Source organism: Giraffa tippelskirchi, chromosome 1, assembly GCF_054371585.1.
Source record: "Giraffa tippelskirchi isolate mGirTip1 chromosome 1, T2T-mGirTip1v1.2.pri, whole genome shotgun sequence".
Taxonomy (NCBI): Eukaryota; Metazoa; Chordata; class Mammalia; order Artiodactyla; family Giraffidae; genus Giraffa; species Giraffa tippelskirchi.
Genome location: NC_137275.1, coordinates 105239032 through 105254643, shown reverse-complemented (window position 1 = coordinate 105254643; position 15612 = coordinate 105239032). Strand labels below are relative to the sequence as shown.

General features: G+C 52.2%; 1 protein-coding gene across 1 annotated transcript; it reads left to right on the top strand.

Moving 5' to 3' along the window:
* Positions 1-633: 633 nt before the first annotated feature.
* On the top strand, positions 634-13152 carry LOC145515740 (uncharacterized). The gene is made up of 3 exons (XM_081517066.1): positions 634-641; positions 5172-5593; positions 13016-13152. The coding sequence occupies exons 1-3, from the start codon at positions 634-636 to the stop codon at positions 13150-13152; spliced, it is 567 nt and encodes a 188-aa protein (XP_081373192.1).
* Positions 13153-15612: the final 2460 nt, after the last annotated feature.

Genomic DNA, 15612 nt, shown 5'->3' with positions numbered 1-15612 from the left:
TGTCTTTGGAGATGATGATCCAGTGGTCAAGGACATAGAAGTGGTTTTCTTCTGAGCTCTGCAAAGTAAGGAGTGAAGTCTTGGGTCAGAATTTCTTAAGCAGGAATTATTCTTTGAAATACTGCCACAGAACAGGCCAGTTTCTTTATGTTTGCTCAATCTGCTTCAACTGGAACTGCTTCAGAAATGGGGACCCACAACCTACAGTTAGAACAGTGGTGCTCAGTATATATTCAGAGGGGCCCACAGACAGCAGCAAAATAAACACACAGATGAAAGTACTAACTATGTATCTCAGCTCTTATTAGAAAGCAGAAAGTATTGAACTGGAAAATCCTAAGACAAAAGATAATACTTAGAAAAGCCCAGTCTGGAGCAGTAAGCAGATACGTTTAGGAAATGTTTAGGAACAGGCTTCGATATTTAATTCAAAGTTCTGGTGGTTGCTTTTCAGTCCAGCAACTGCTCTTTATTCCAGTTTCCCATTGTGTAAAGTTGAGAATGTCTTGGACTGTGGTCTTTTCTTAGTGCATAAAAGTTAAGAGCTGTTTCTAGGTCCAATTTTGCTAAGTCACAGGCTGTGTAATCTCAAGCGAGTCATGGAACTTCACTAAACTTGAGATCCTTGTCGGAATGCACAGGTAGCAGAGTATGTGATCTTATTAAGAGCCCTTTAACACATATGCTCAGTTAGCACTCAGTCACGTCTCTTTGCCACCCCATGGACCGCAGTCTACCAGGTTCCTCTGCCCATAGGATTCTCCAGGCAAGAATACTGGAGTGGGTTACCATGCCCCCCTACAGGGGATCTCCCCAACCCAGGGATCAAACCCATGTCTCCTGCATTGGCAGGCACATTCTTTACCACTCAGCCACCAGGGAAGCCCCCTTTAACATGAATGCTCAGTGATAATTTGAGGCTGAATGGCTATGATTGTTATGCATATACTAGTAAATCAAACAAATTTCTTAGCACAGTCTCAATATTCATGGAGTTTTCTACCAACTCTTGATAGATTTTATCTTTGCAAAATAATTAAGATCCTAACATATTACTAATAATCCCTATGTCTTTGTAGGGACAATGACATTTTGAGATTTTCATGACATGATCTAACTGGAGATACACTTGATCCAAATGGAAACCCATTTCTAGCCTAATTAGATATTTTCTAATTTATGTGACAAGTTGTTTGTCATTTACATTTTAGTACTGATGTCAGTCATTTTCTCTCATTGTGACTGCTCCTTCTACATATTTATAAGCAGTCAGTTGGCACTGGAACTAACATTGTGGATGGTTAGATTTGGGGACACTGAGGATGAAATGCAGACTTCAAAGTTCAAAAGTCAAAGACTGTGTTCCAGGCTCAAGCATCTGATCTCTCACTGACATCAGCTGACCTCTTCCTTCAGCGCACAACACCAGCGGCGTCACTGAGCACAAGTCTGCTGACATTTTCTACTTAAACGGACGGAATCATACACACTTACTGTGGCATGGCTCCAGGCTTCGATTTGCAAGCTAAACTTTCACTGTCAGAATCTGTTGAACTGGCACCTGAGTGAAAAAAAAAAACACAACAAAGATGTAGGTAGTATCTATATCTGCTTCCATTAGCATATTGGGCACCTACTGACCTGGGGAGTTCATCTTTCAGTGTCCTATCTTTTTGCCTTTTCATACTGTTGATGGGGTTCTCAAGGCAAGAATACTGAAGTGGTTTGCCATGCCCTTCTCCAGCGGACCACATTCTGTCAGAACTCTCCACCATGACCCATCCGTCTTGGGTGGCCCCACACGGCATGGCTTAGTTTCATTGAGAGAGACAAGGCTGTGGTCCGTGTGATCAGATTAGTTAGTTTTCTGTAATTTTAGTTTCAGTGTCTGCCCTCTGATGCCCTCTCGCAACACTTACCATCTTACTTGGGTTTCTCTTACCTTGGGCCTTGGGTAATTCCTCTCGCGGCCGACGCCGGCCCCCAGTCCCCGGCCCAGCCTAGCCCCTGTCGGCCGCCGCCCCCGGCCCCCGGCCCGGCCTAGTCCCTGTTGGCCACCTCCCCTGGCCCCCGGCCCCCGGCCCGGCCTAGTCCCTGTCGGCCACCTCCCCTGGCCACCGGCCCCCAGCCCGGCCTAGCCCCTGTCGGCCACCGACCCCGGCCCCCGGCCTGGCCTAGCCCCGTCGGCCGCCGCCCCTGGCCCGTGGCCAGGCCTAGGCCCTGTCGGCCGCCGCCCCCGGCCCCCGGCCCGGCCTAGCCCCTGTCGGCCACCTCTCCTGGCCACCGGCCCCCAGCCCGGCCTAGCCCCTGTCGGCCACCGACCCCGGCCCCCGGCCTGGCCTAGCCCCCCGCCGGCCGCCGCCCCTGGCCCGCGGCCAGGCCTAGGCCCTGTCGGCTGCCGCCCCCGGCCCCCGGCCCGGCCTGGCTCCTGTCGGGCACCGCCCCTGGCCCCCGGCCCAACCTAGCCCTCGGCCCAGCCTAGCCCTCTGTCGGCCGCCGCCCCCGGCCCCCGGCTCCCGGCCCGGCCTAGCCCCTGTCGGCCCCCGGCCCCTGGCCCGGCCTAGACCCTTGTCGGCCGCCGCCACCGGCCCCCGGCCCCCGGCCCGGCCTAGACCCTTGTCGGCCGCCGCCCCCGGCCCCCGGCCAGGCCTAGACCCTTGTCGGCCGCCGCCCCCGGCCCCCCGGCCCGGCCTAGCCCCCTGTCGGCCGCCGCCCTTGGCCCGCGACCGGCCGGGCCTAGGCCCTGTTGGACGCCGCACCTGGCCCCCAGCCGGGACTAGCCCGTCGGCCGTCTCCCCTGGCCACCGGCCAACGGCCCCGCCTCGCCCCTGTCGGCCACCGACCCAGGCCCCCGGCCCCCGGCCCGGCCCAGCCCCCTGTCGGCCGCCGCCCTTGGCCCGCGGCCGGCCGGGCCTAGGCCCTGTTGGACGCCGCACCTGGCCCCCAGCCGGGATTAGCCCCTGTCGGCCACCTCCCCTGGCCACCGGCCCCCAGCCCGGCCTAGCCCCTGTCGGCCACCTCCCCTGGCCACCGGCCCCCAGCCCGGCCTAGCCCCTGTCGGCCACCGACCCCGGCCCCCCCCCGGCCCGGCCTAGCCCCCTGTCGGCCGCCGCCCCCGGCCCCCGGCCCGGCCTAGCCCCCTGCCCCCAGCCCGGCCTAGTCCCTGTCGGCCGCCTCCCCTGGCCACCGGCCCCCAGCCCGGCCTAGCCCCTGTCGGCCACCGACCCCGGCCTCCGGCCCGGCCTAGCCCCTGTCGGCCACCGCCCCGGCCCCCGGCCCGGCCTAGCCCCTGTCGGCCACCGCCCCGGCCCCCGGCCCGGCCTAGCCCCCTGTCGGCCGCCGCCCCCGGCCCACGGCCAGGCCTAGGCCCTGTCGGCCGCCGCCCCCGGCCCCCGGCCCAGCCTAGCCCTCTGTCGGCCGCCGCCCCCGGCCCCCGGCCCCCGGCCCGGCCTAGCCCCTGTCGGCCGCCGCCCCCGGCCCCCGGCCCCCGGCCCCCGACCCCGCCTAGCCCCTGTCGGCAGCCGCCCCCGGTCCCCGGCCCGGCCTAGACCCTTGTCGGCCGCCGCCCCCGGCCCCCGGCCCCCGGCCCGGCCTAGACCCTTGTCGGCCGCCGCCCCCGGCCCCCGGCCCCGTGCCCCTGGCCTCCGGCCCCGGCCCCCGGCCCCGCCTAGCCCCTGTCGGCCGCCGCCCCCGGTCCCCGGCCCAGCCTAGACCCTTGTCGGCCGCCGCGCCCGGCCCCAGGCCCGGCCTAGCCCCCTGTCGGCCGCCGCCCTTGGCCCGCGGCCGGGCCTAGGCCCTGTGGGACGCCGCACCTGGCCCCCGGCCGGGACTAGCCCCTGTCGGCCGTCTCCCCTGGCCACCGGCCCACGGCCCCGCCTCGCCCCTGTCAGCCGCCGCCCCCGGTCCCCGGCCCCGGCCTAGCCCCCTGCCCGGCCTAGCTCCTCTCGGCCACGCTTCTGCGCCGAGGCGTCACAGCCGCCTCGCTTCTGCGTGCTTCTACTACCCAAGTTAAATATTCCAGAGAGTTCCAGAAAAACATCTATTGCTGCTTTATTGACTATGCCAAAGCCTTTGACTGTGTGGATCACAATCAACGGTGGAAAATTCTGAAAGAGATGGGAATGCCAGACCATCTGACCTGCCTCCTGAGAAATCTGTATGCAGGTCAGGAAGCAACAGTTAGAACTGGACATGGAACAACAGACTGGTTCCAAATAGGGAAAGGAGTACGTCAAGGCTGTATATTGTCACCCTGCTCATTTAACTTATATGCAGAGTACACCATGAGAAACGCTGGGCTGGAGGAAGCACAAGCGGGAATCAAGATTGCCGGGAGAAATATCAATAACCTCAGATATGCAGATGACATCCTCCTTATGGCAGAAAGAAAAGAAGAACTAAAGAGCCTCTTGAAAGTGAATGAGGAGAGTGAAAAAGTTGGCTTAAAACTCAACATTCAGAAAAGTAAGATCATGGCATCCGGTCCCATCACTTCATGGCAAATAGATGGGCAACAGTGAGAACAGTGGCTGGCTTTGTTTTTCTGGGCTCCAAAATCACGGCCGATGATGACTGCAGCCATGAAATTAAAAGACGCTTACTGCTTGGAAGAAAAGTTATGACCAACCTTGACAGCTTATTAAAAAGCAGAGATATCACTTTGCCAACAAAGGCCCGTCTCATCAAGGCTGTGGTTTTTCCAGTAGTCACGTATGGATGTGAGAGTTGGACGATAAAGAAAGCTGAGTGCTGAAGAATTGATGCATTTGAACTGTGGTGTTGGAGAAGACTCTCAAGAGTCCCTTGGACTGCAAGGAGATCCAATGAGTCAATCCTAAAGGAAATCAGTCCTGAATAGTTATTGGAAGGACTGATGCTGATGCTGAAACTCCAATGCTTTGGCCACCTGATGTGAAGAACTGACTCATTTGACAAGACCCTGATGCTGGGAAAGATTGAAGGCAGGAGAAGGGGACGACAGAGGATGAGATGGTTAGATGGTATCACTGACTCAATGGACATGAGTTTGAGTAGACTCTGGGAGTTGGTGATGGACAGGGAAGCCTGGCGTGCAGCAGTCCACGGAGTCACAAAGAGCTGGACACAGCTGAGCAACTCAACCTCAGCCTCTTGCCTCTCTCCCCTCCCCCAACGCTGCTCTAACCATGGAGAAGTCTAGGGCGCAGGACCCCCTCCCCGACCCCAGAGCCGACGGAGGAGGAAGGACAGGCGGGAACACTCGCTGCCCCGGCCCCGCCGACCTGCCGGAAGTCGGCCGGGACTCCGCGCGCCCCCTGGCCCCGCGCGTCCACCGCCCCGGCCCCGCACGACCCGCGCTCCGCGCCGCCCGCACTAACCGGCCTCGCCGCAGACACCTCCTGCCCGGAAACAGCTCGTCTCGGGCCTCAGGACTCAGTCCTGCTCGGCTCGCAGCGCCGGCCTCTGAATTCGGTCTCGTTGGCGGAGCGCCAGGGACGGAGAGCGCGCAACCGGCGGCCAGGAGCCGGGGCGAGGGCGGCGCAAAGACTTCCCTGTTCAGTCTGCCTGTGGCGGAGGGGGCCTGAGCTTCGGGTTCACGGAGGGGAGCGGAAGGGTGTGTCCTCGGGCGGCTGGGGAGGGGGAGGGGTGTGTCTTGGGGGCTGGGAAGGGTGTACCCTGGGGCTGGGGAGGGGTGTGTCCTGGGACTGCGGAGAGGGGAGGGGGTGTGTCCCGGGTTTGCAGCGGAGGGGCAGGAGGTGTCTCACTGGGGGTGCTGGGGAGGGGGAAGGGGTGTGTCCTGGCGGGGGGGGGGGGTGTTGCTGGGAGGAGAAGGGCTGTGCCTGGGTCTGGTGGGGGAAGGAGGTGTGGTATATCCTAGGGTTATGGAAGTCAACAAAACGGATGACAATTTCTGCCCCATGGCATCGATATCTTGGGGGAGGCGCATAAAGCAGACAATAAACATATAAGTTATATGTTGTGTTAGAATATAATAAGAGTAATTGAAAACATAGAGCTAGATAATGGAGACTGGAAATGGCAGGTGGGGACTTAGATTTTAGATGGAGTGGTCAGAGGTGGCCTTGTGGAGAACGTGACATTTAAGCAGAGTTAAAGGTGGTGAGGGGGTGAGCGCTGGGATTCTCTGGGGAGGCTAAGGGAATGGCTTGTACAAAGGCTTTGAGGTGGGAGGCTGACCCGCACGATTGAGGTACAGGGAAAAGGCCATGCGACTGGAGAAAAGCAAGGTGGACTGTCAAAGGAGGGAGGGAAATCAGGGGGCCACAGTCAGCCGTCAGAGGGTCTCAGGCAGAGGAGAGGTGTGATACGGATCGCTCTCATGTGTCACATCTCATGGCATTGTCCTGGACAGATGCCACACAATTGAAGCAGGACCCGAACGATAGACCCTGTGCTTCCAGTATTTGGCTATTAAACAGTGTTGCAAGCTTCCACATGCGACATTCTACCTGCTGTGTCTAAGGTATTCATCACAGCAAGTGAGATCACTGGGCTGTACATTCCTAATTCTGGTGGACACAGCCCTGTTGCCTCTCAAAGGGCTTCGCCAGCCCAGATGCCCACCAGCAATGCTGACCACTGCCTGTTCACCACGGCCTTGCCTGCAGACCACTTCGGCAAACGTCCGAGTGTCCACTAGTCTGATGGGTGAAGAGTGACGTCTCAAGCAGATTCATAGGGACTTCCCTGGGCGTCCAGTGGCTAGGACTCTGTGCTCCCAATGCAGGGGGCCCAGGTTCAGTCCCTGATCAGGGGACTAGATCGCACAGGCCGCAACTAAGATGCTAAAGATTCCACTTGCCTCAACAAAGACCCTGTGTGCCACAGCTAAGACTTAGCACAGCCAATAAATAAACACAGAAAAAGAAAAAAGGCATACTCACAGATCTTAAAATCAAACTTTACAGTGACCAAAGGGGAAGCGTGGGGGGAAGTAATAAATTGAGAGATTGTGCTTGACATATACACACTACTATATATAAAATAGGGAACTCATGAGAGCCTACTGGATAGCACAGGAAACTCGGCTCAATATTCTGTAATGACTTCCACGGGAAAAGAATCTAGTGTATAGGTATAACTGATTCAGTTTGCTCTACAGCATAAAGTAACACAACATTGTACATCAACAATAATAAATATTAAACATAATAAAAATTAAACAACTAAAAAAAAGGACGATTCTGACTGCCTTTCTGTGATATTCAAGCAGCTAGTTGGCTACCTGTGTCAGGATACATTTAACAGGAGGCTTCCTGTGTGCTGTTTTCAGTCTTGCATGAATTCTATGTTCTTTGGCACCCCACTCCAGTACTCTTGCCTGGAAAATCCCATGGACGGAGGAGCCTGGCGGGCTGCAGTCCATGGGGTCGCTAAGAGTCGGACACGACTGAGCGACTTCACTTTCACTTTTCCCTTTCATGCAATGGAGAAGGAAATGGCAACCCACTCCAGTGTTCTTGCCTGGAGAATCCCAGGGACGGGGGAGCCTGGTGGGCTGCCGTCTGTGGGGTCGCACAGAGTCGGACACGGCTGAAGTGACTTAGCAGCAGCAGCATGAGAGTTCAATAATTTTTCTGGACACAAGGTCCACATAAAATTCAATCTCATCTCTTTCATTAAGGAATTATTCTGTTAAGACCAAAATAAAAATAATATAACTTGAAATATTGATAGAAAGACAAATATGAATAATTGGAACCAAATAAAGTTTCTTGTAATTGGCAAAAACTATACAAATGTTTACTAAATCTTTTAGGAAAGAAAAACACATAAATAATTCAACAGATATGTCCTGTTAGTGACTTCTCTAAATTGATTGCTAAGCTTACAGTTATTTTAATTGATATTTGAATAACATTTTTTGAGATCCATGTGAAAATATTTTGAAATACTTCTAGAAAACAAATGAGCCAGGATTGCTATGAACTTTGAAACACGGAGAAAAATTCCGAGAGGTGTATTGTGGATAATATCCCAACAGAATAACAACAAAAATCACATTATAATAATTACGTATGATGATAGCAAAATCAATATGTATATATAACTGAAAAACCTTATTTGTTGTTCTTCAGTTGCTTAGTTGTCTCTGATTCTTTGCCACCCTATAGAAGGCTGCACACCAGGCTTCACTGTCCATGACCATCTCCTGGGGCTTGCTCAAACCCATGTCCATCGAATCGGTGATGTCATCCAACCATCTCATCCTCTGTCATCCCCTTCTCCTCCTGCTTTCAATCTTTCCCAGTATCAGGATATTTTCCAATGAGTCTGCTCTTCACATCAGGTGGCCAAAGTATTGGAGCTTCCGCATCAACACTTCCAATGAATATTCAGGACTGATTTCCTTTAGGATGGACTGGATTGATCTCCTTCCAGTCCAAGGGACTCTCAAGAGTCTTCTCCAACACCACAGCTCAAAAGCATCAATTTTTCAGTGCTCAGCCTTCTTCATAGTCCAACTCTCACATCCATACATGACGACTGGAAAAATCCATACTTTGACGAGATGAACCTCTGTTGACAAAGTCATGTCTCTGCTTTTTCACATGCTGTCTAGGTTTGTCATAGCTTTTCTTCCAAGGAGCAAAAGTCTTTGAATTTCATGGCTGCAGTCACCATCCGCAGTGATTTTGGAGCCCAAGAAAGTAAAGTCTGTCACTGTTTCCACTGTTTCCCCATCTATTTGCCATGAAGTGATGGGACCAGATGACATGATCTTAGTTTTTTGAATGTTGAGTTTTAAGCCAGCTTTTTCACTCTCCTCTTTCATCTTCATCAAGAGGCTCTTTAGTTCCTCTTCCATTTTCACCCTAAGGGTGGTATCATCTGCATATCTGTGGTTTTTGATATTTCTCCCAGCAGTCTTGATTTCAGCTTGTGCTTCATCTGCCCTGACATTGTGCGTGATGTACTATGTCTAAAGGAAATCAGTTCTGAATGTTCATTGGAAGGACTGATGCTGAAGCTGAAGCTACAATACTTTGGCCACCGGATGCGAAGAGACGACTTATTGGAAAAGATCCTGATGCTGGGAAAGATTACAGGCAGGTGGAGAAGGGGTCGCAAAGAGTCAGACACGACTGAGGACTGAACTGAACTCTGCATATAAGTTAAATAAGCAGGGTGACAATATTCAGCTTTGATGTACTCCTTTCCCAATTTGGAACCAGTTTGTTCTATGTCCATTTCTAACTGTTGCTTCTTGACCTGCATTCAGGTTTCTCAGGAGGCAGGTAAGGAGATCTGGTATTCTCATCTCTTTCAGAATTTTCCACAGTTTGTTGTGATCCACACAGGCAAAGGTTTTAGCAGAGTCAATGAAGCAGAAATAGATGTTTTTCTGGAACTCTCTTGCTTTTCTATGATCCAGTGCATGTTGGCAATTTGATCTCTGGTTCCTCCGCCTTTTCTAAATCCAGCTGGAACATCTGGGAGTTCTAGGGTCACTATGTGAAGCCTAGCTTGAAGGATTTTGAGCATAACCTTGTTAGCACGTGAAATAAGTGCAATTGTGTGGTAGTTTGAACACTCTTTGGCATCGACCTTCTTTGGGATTGGAATGAAAACTGACCTTTTCCAGTCCTGTGGCCACTGCTGGGTTTCCAAATTTGCTGGCATATTGAGTACAACACTTTCACAGCATCATCTTTTAGGATTTGAAATAGCTCAGCTGGAATTCCAACACCTCCACTAGCTTTGTTCCTAGTAATGCTTCGTAAGGCCCAACGTCGATATTTTAGGAATCAGTGAACTAAAACAGACTGGAATGCGTGAATTTCATTCAGATAACGATCATTTTACTACTGTGGACAAGAATCCCTTAGAAGAAATGGAGTAGCCTTCACAGTCATCAAATGAGTCCAAAATGCAGTACTTGGGTGCAATCTCAAAAACTACAGAATGATCTCTGTTCGTTTCCAAGGTAAACAACTCAATATCACAGTAATCCAAGTCTATGCCCAAACACTAATGCCAAAGAGGCTGAAGTCTATGAAGACCTACAAGACCTTCTAGAACTAACACCAAAAAAAAAAAAAAATGATGTCCTTTTCATCATAGGGGACTAGAATGCCAAAGTAGGAAGTCAAGAGATACTTGCAGTAACAGGCAAGTTTGGCCTTGGAGTACAGAATGAAACTAACAGAGTTTTGCCAAGAGAACACACCGGTCACGGCAATCACCCTCTTCCAACAACACTAGAGACAACTCTACACATGGACATCACCAGATGGTCAATACCAAAAAACCTTCTACCTATTATTAAAACTACATTTATTTTGGATCAAGCAGTCAACAGACTCCTCTAGAACCATCTCATGTCCCTCGGGTCCAGGACTTAACCCGGGAGCCTGGGCACCCTGCTGCTCAGTGCCACTTTACTGCATGCCACCTTTTTGTCACCAATCTGAAATTCCAGTCTTTGGAGAAGAGTCTCTGCCTTCCCACCTCCACTCTGCAGCTGCCAGACCATCTCTCTGACATGAATAGACACCCTGCCCCACACTGGGTCTCCAGAGATACACTCACCCACCTTGATCCAATCCTCACCCTCACTCACTGCCTGTTTCCACACCCGACTCATTACCTTCCTATGATCCCCACATTTCCACGATGGCTTTAAACCCCCAAAATATGATCTGCTTAACATCCTAGCGCTTCAACTCGCTTTTCTCCACATCTCCATAATTCGTCAGAGAAAAACTGTACCACACACAACTCAACAGGCCAGGATGCCCTTGCAAAAGGAGAGAGACTGCCCCCAGCTCCTCTGGGATAAAGGCAGGCGAGGTCTGAGCCCTGGGCTGAGCTAGTGAGTAGTTCAGAGGACACAGGGTGGGGGCCCGGTCACGCCATGAGGACTCCCGAGTCTGCCTACTGGCACTGAGGGTTCTGCCTGCCACAGAGCCCGGGGCCAGCAACTGTCTCACTCAGTGACTGTGGCTGAAAGGGGTGGATTCTAAGCCCTTGAGGAAGGCATTTCTAGCCATCCAGCAAGTGGTTGGGAGAAGATTTACATCTCAAATGAGTAAAGAAAGAATTTACAACCACAAGTTTTCCAAAGTAAATGCTCTCAGAAAAAAGAAAAGATGGAAGGCTTATGATAAGGAGAAGTTTATCTAAATACTGGTCAAGCTGAGGGGCTGCTGAGGTCTTCCTGGTCACTACTGTGACTGCATGTGTGCATGCTAAACTGCCCAGTGTCCGACTCTTTGCGACCCCATGAACTATAGCCTGCCAGGCTCCTCTGTCCATGGGATTCTCCAGGCAAGAAAACTGGAGTGGGTTACCATTTCCTTCTCTAGAAGATCTTTCTAACCTGGGGATTGAACCTGCGTCTTTTTTGTCTCCTGCACTGGCAGGTGGTTCTTTATGACCACAATCTCCCCGCAGCGATTGTACATCCAGGCATTTTACCAGGTTGATGGGTTGGTGGAGGAGGAAGGGCAGGCCTCAGAGCCTAGGAGCAGAGCCCCTGTTAAAAGCAGGGGCCGGATTCCCTCCTCTCACAGCTCCCTCCCCCAAGACTCTTCCTTCTCTGGAGAGTCTGCACTGAGTAAGGGGCACATGGGCCCCTGAGTAGAGCAGCTGGAGTTTGTCAGGTGGATTCAACGGGAGCTGTGTCTTCCCTGATACTCCAAGGACGGAATCAGTGGCAGGAGCCGAGCTCTGCAGGAGTGAGAGAGAGGATGAGCACACCTGTCCTTCCTGAGGGCGGGGAGACGAGGCCCCGCCCCACCAGGCACCAGTGTGCAAGCGGCTCCTCAGGGGTCTCAGAGGGAGGGGGCGCCATCCTATAAGTTGTTGTTCAGTCGCTCAGTCACGTTTGACTCTTTGCGACCCCATGGACTACAGCAGGCCAGGCTTCCTTGTCCTTCACCAACTCCTGGAGCTTGCTCAACCTCATGTCCATCGAGTTGCTGATGCCATCCAACCATCGCATCCTCTGTCGTCCCCTTCTCCTCCTGCTTTCAATCTTTCCCAGCATCAGGGTCTTTTTCAATATGTTGACTCTTTGCATCAGGTGGCCAAAGTATTGGAGCTTCAGCTTCAGCATCAGCCCTTCCAATGAATATTCAAGGTTGATTTCCTTTAGGATTGACTAGTTTGATCTCCGTGCTGTCCAAGGGACTCTTGAGAGTCTTCTCCAGCACCACAGTTCAAAAGCATCAATTCTTCATTACTCAGCCTTCTTTATGGTCCAGCTCTCACATCATAATAAGTGCTGTCAAACCTCCCACAATCTTCTGTGCTAGAATCCATCTTGGCTAAAAGATGAGCATGTATATGGGGAGGGCCCTGGGACAGGTCACATGTGGGGAAAGAGGCAAGATACCTGGCCAGAGTGGAACACAGCCCTGGAAGAAGTGCCCCACATTAGTGATTTAAATCCCGTCTCTGGCACACTCCTCACTAGGGACGTTGCCTGCTGTCTTCTCTGGGTCTGTGTGTCCGCTTTGCTCCTGCTCTACATGAACTGCTTCTTTGTTCCCTTTGCATGAACTGTGCTGCCAATAACCTCTGTGCCTGCTTCACTCCATTTCTGCGGGGAATTCTTTCTCCAAAACAGAGAGGGACCCTGGTGGTCTCACCTGCTGTCAGCAGGACCAGAGCAGTGACTTTCCTCTCAACGCACATTGTAAATCATTCAGAGCCGTGTGGTGAGAAGGACATGGGGTCTGTTCAAACTGGATCCGTGTGGAGTTCAGGGAAGCCTTTTGCTGGTGGGGTAGGAGGGGGATGGAAGAAAGGCCACATTCTCTCCTCCCCTCTATTTGTATTGAATCTTTTAAAAGAAAAGTCTGTAGCAGCAGGAGAGGGGGAGACGGAAGGCACCTCGGCCACGGCAGGGGTACCCTGAAACTTCCACTCACGTTGGGCCTTCTCCCTCCACTGGGAGCACCAGGGGATGAGCTGGCCCACTGGCCTTGGCCCCTGCACCGTGGGCTCTCCCTACCTGCAGTGTGGCACCCACAGCACTCACTCACTCTCCAACACAACTCTCTTCCAGGCTGTGACAAGGACCTGCTGATCGACATCCTGACCCAGCGCTGCAACGCCCAGAGGCTGCTCATCGCTGAGGCTTACCTGGGTGCCTTCGGCCGGGTGAGTCCCCCCAACCCCTCCCGTTTCCAGGCAAACTTCTGAGACACCTCCGCACAGGGTCTGGGCTCTCCAGTCTCTGATCACAAAGGTGTCCGACTTCACTGAACATTCGAGACAGTTCCTCTACCTCAAACGTGTTGCACAGGATGTGGGAAAGAGACACATCAGAAGTGCCGGCACGTGATGTGTGACCCCACCAGCCCTTTCTTAGAAATCATTCAGCTTCATAAAGTACAAGCTCTCACAGCCCAACACTACCAGCTGGTCCAATTAGGCACTGCCTGGGAACACCCGGTGTTCAGCTCCAGGGAAGGCACATAGAGCTAATGATCCAGGCCCAGAAATAAGATCTTTTCCTGCAGTTCTCCTGAGGTCCTCACCCGCATCTCTATCCAAGTGGCTTCCCCACTAGCTTTTCCTCCCAAAGCTGCAGTTAGAGACCATTAGAAAAGAATGGTGCTCAAAAATAATTTCAGGCAATAGAACCGTCCAGAGTACTTTACGGAATCATGCACTGGTTTCAAAGCAGGTGCCATTAAGGATTTCTCTCCTCTTTTGTGCACTTAAACCACAGATTAAGAATGAAAACTCTTCAGTCCAAAAGGACCTGGAATAGCAATTACTTTTTGTCACCTGACCATTATCGATGAAATACCACCATAACTCTTTCTCTGTAAGACTAGTTCTTAAAGATTTACTCCATCTCCAAACCTCAGGCTCTGAACAACCACAGTACACAAAACAAAGGTGTGCTCTGCTTTGGAATGAATGACATCTAAAAGGCCACCACTGCTCATGAAATTAGCTGAATTAAACCGTAGTAGGAAACCAGTTGTTGTTTTTCTTCCAGGTAAAACTGCTCCTTTTCTTATGTTCCTGTGACACCCGGAGTAGTTTTCCTTTGAAAGAGAACGTAAAAGCTACACAAGCAGCACTGTGTACAATAGCCAGGACATGGAAGCAACCTAGATGTCCATCAGCAGACGAATAGATAAGGAAGCTGTGCTACATATACACAATGGAATATTACTCAGCCATTAAAAAGAATGCCTTTGAATCAGTTCTATTGAGATGGATGAAACTGGAGCCCATTATACAGAGTGAAGTGAGCCACAAAGAAAAACACCAATGCAGTATACTAATGCATATATATGGAATTTGAAATATGGTAACGATAACCCTATATGTGAGACAGAATAAGAGACACAGATGCATAGAACAGTCTTATGGACTCTGAGGGACAAGGTGAGGGTGGGACGTTCTGAGAGAATAGCATTGAAACATGTATATTATCATATGTGAAACAGAACACCATTCCAGGTTCAATGCATGAGACAAATGCTCAGGGCTGGGGCAATGGGATGACCCAGAGGGATGGGATGGGGAGGGAGGTGGGAGGGGGGTTCAGGATGGGGAACACATGTAAACCCATGGCTGATTCATGTCAATGTATGGCAACAACCACTACAATATTGTAAAGTAATTAGCCCCCAACTAAAATAAATAAATTTATTAAAAAAAAAAAAGGTATACAAGTTGCAGCATCAGTCACCCAATATTGCTGCAATATGCATACTGCCGTAAGAGAGGTCATTTTCAGTAAGTTCATATCCCAAAAGTTTACATACATCTGTGCCTTTCGTAGATGAGGTTAACTTGAGTAAAAGCAATACTTTATCACTTTCTACAAAATGGCCCTAAAACAGACCAAGAAAAAAACTAAGAAACGAGGTGTTTGCACCTTCTTAGACACCAGATCCTCCAGGGAAGAGGCCTTACCACACGCCCAAGGTCTCAGAGTGGTCAGACCCCCTGTGCTAGCGTCCCAGGCCTCCAGAGAGCTTGAGGACCCTCAGAGGAGCCTAGTGGGGCCCCTCGGCTCTCAGATCCCATCAGGTCAGTTAGTCAGTCTCCTAGTCACTTTTACTGCCACGGGTCCCTGGCTCACACGGTTCTGATTTGGGCATCGCCACGTGGTATCCAGATGGATGTGGAAATGGTGCCCCCCCACAAGCTGCTGCCCCAGGACCTTACCCGGGCTATCCCTAAACTGAAGGCAGGAGGAATCCAAACCTAAAACTCTACTGTCCCGCTTTAATACCAGAGCATTAATCTCGATCCCCCCGCAAAATACCCATCTGTGCACCGAATTCAATCCATCCTCCCACCCTTCTCACCAAGTCCACAGCATCTGCACTCTGACCCTCAAGCTGGGCTGGCCACCTCCTGCTCTGCCCACTGCATCAAGAGGAGGCCCTGCAGGCCTGCAAACTGAGCGGCCAGGGCTCCGTGCACTCTCCCCGGGACCTATACACTCAGGCCACCCCAGACACACACCCCCGAGACTGCTATACCACATCCTCTGCTGCCGGCGCACAGGCCTGGCTCTCTGCCCCTCCCTCCACGCCAGGTGTGCGGACTGACCTTACCTCCCGCCCCTCAGCCTTCACCTCCTGGAGTCAGGGACCGGGTCCAGCCAGGGTCTGATACAGAACAGGAACT

Coding starts and splice junctions, on each gene's coding strand:
- LOC145515740 (XM_081517066.1), top strand. Junction 5,594..13,015: donor TCACGGAGGGGAGCGGAAGG/GTGTGTCCTCGG, acceptor ACTCTCTTCCAG/GCTGTGACAAGGACCTGCTG.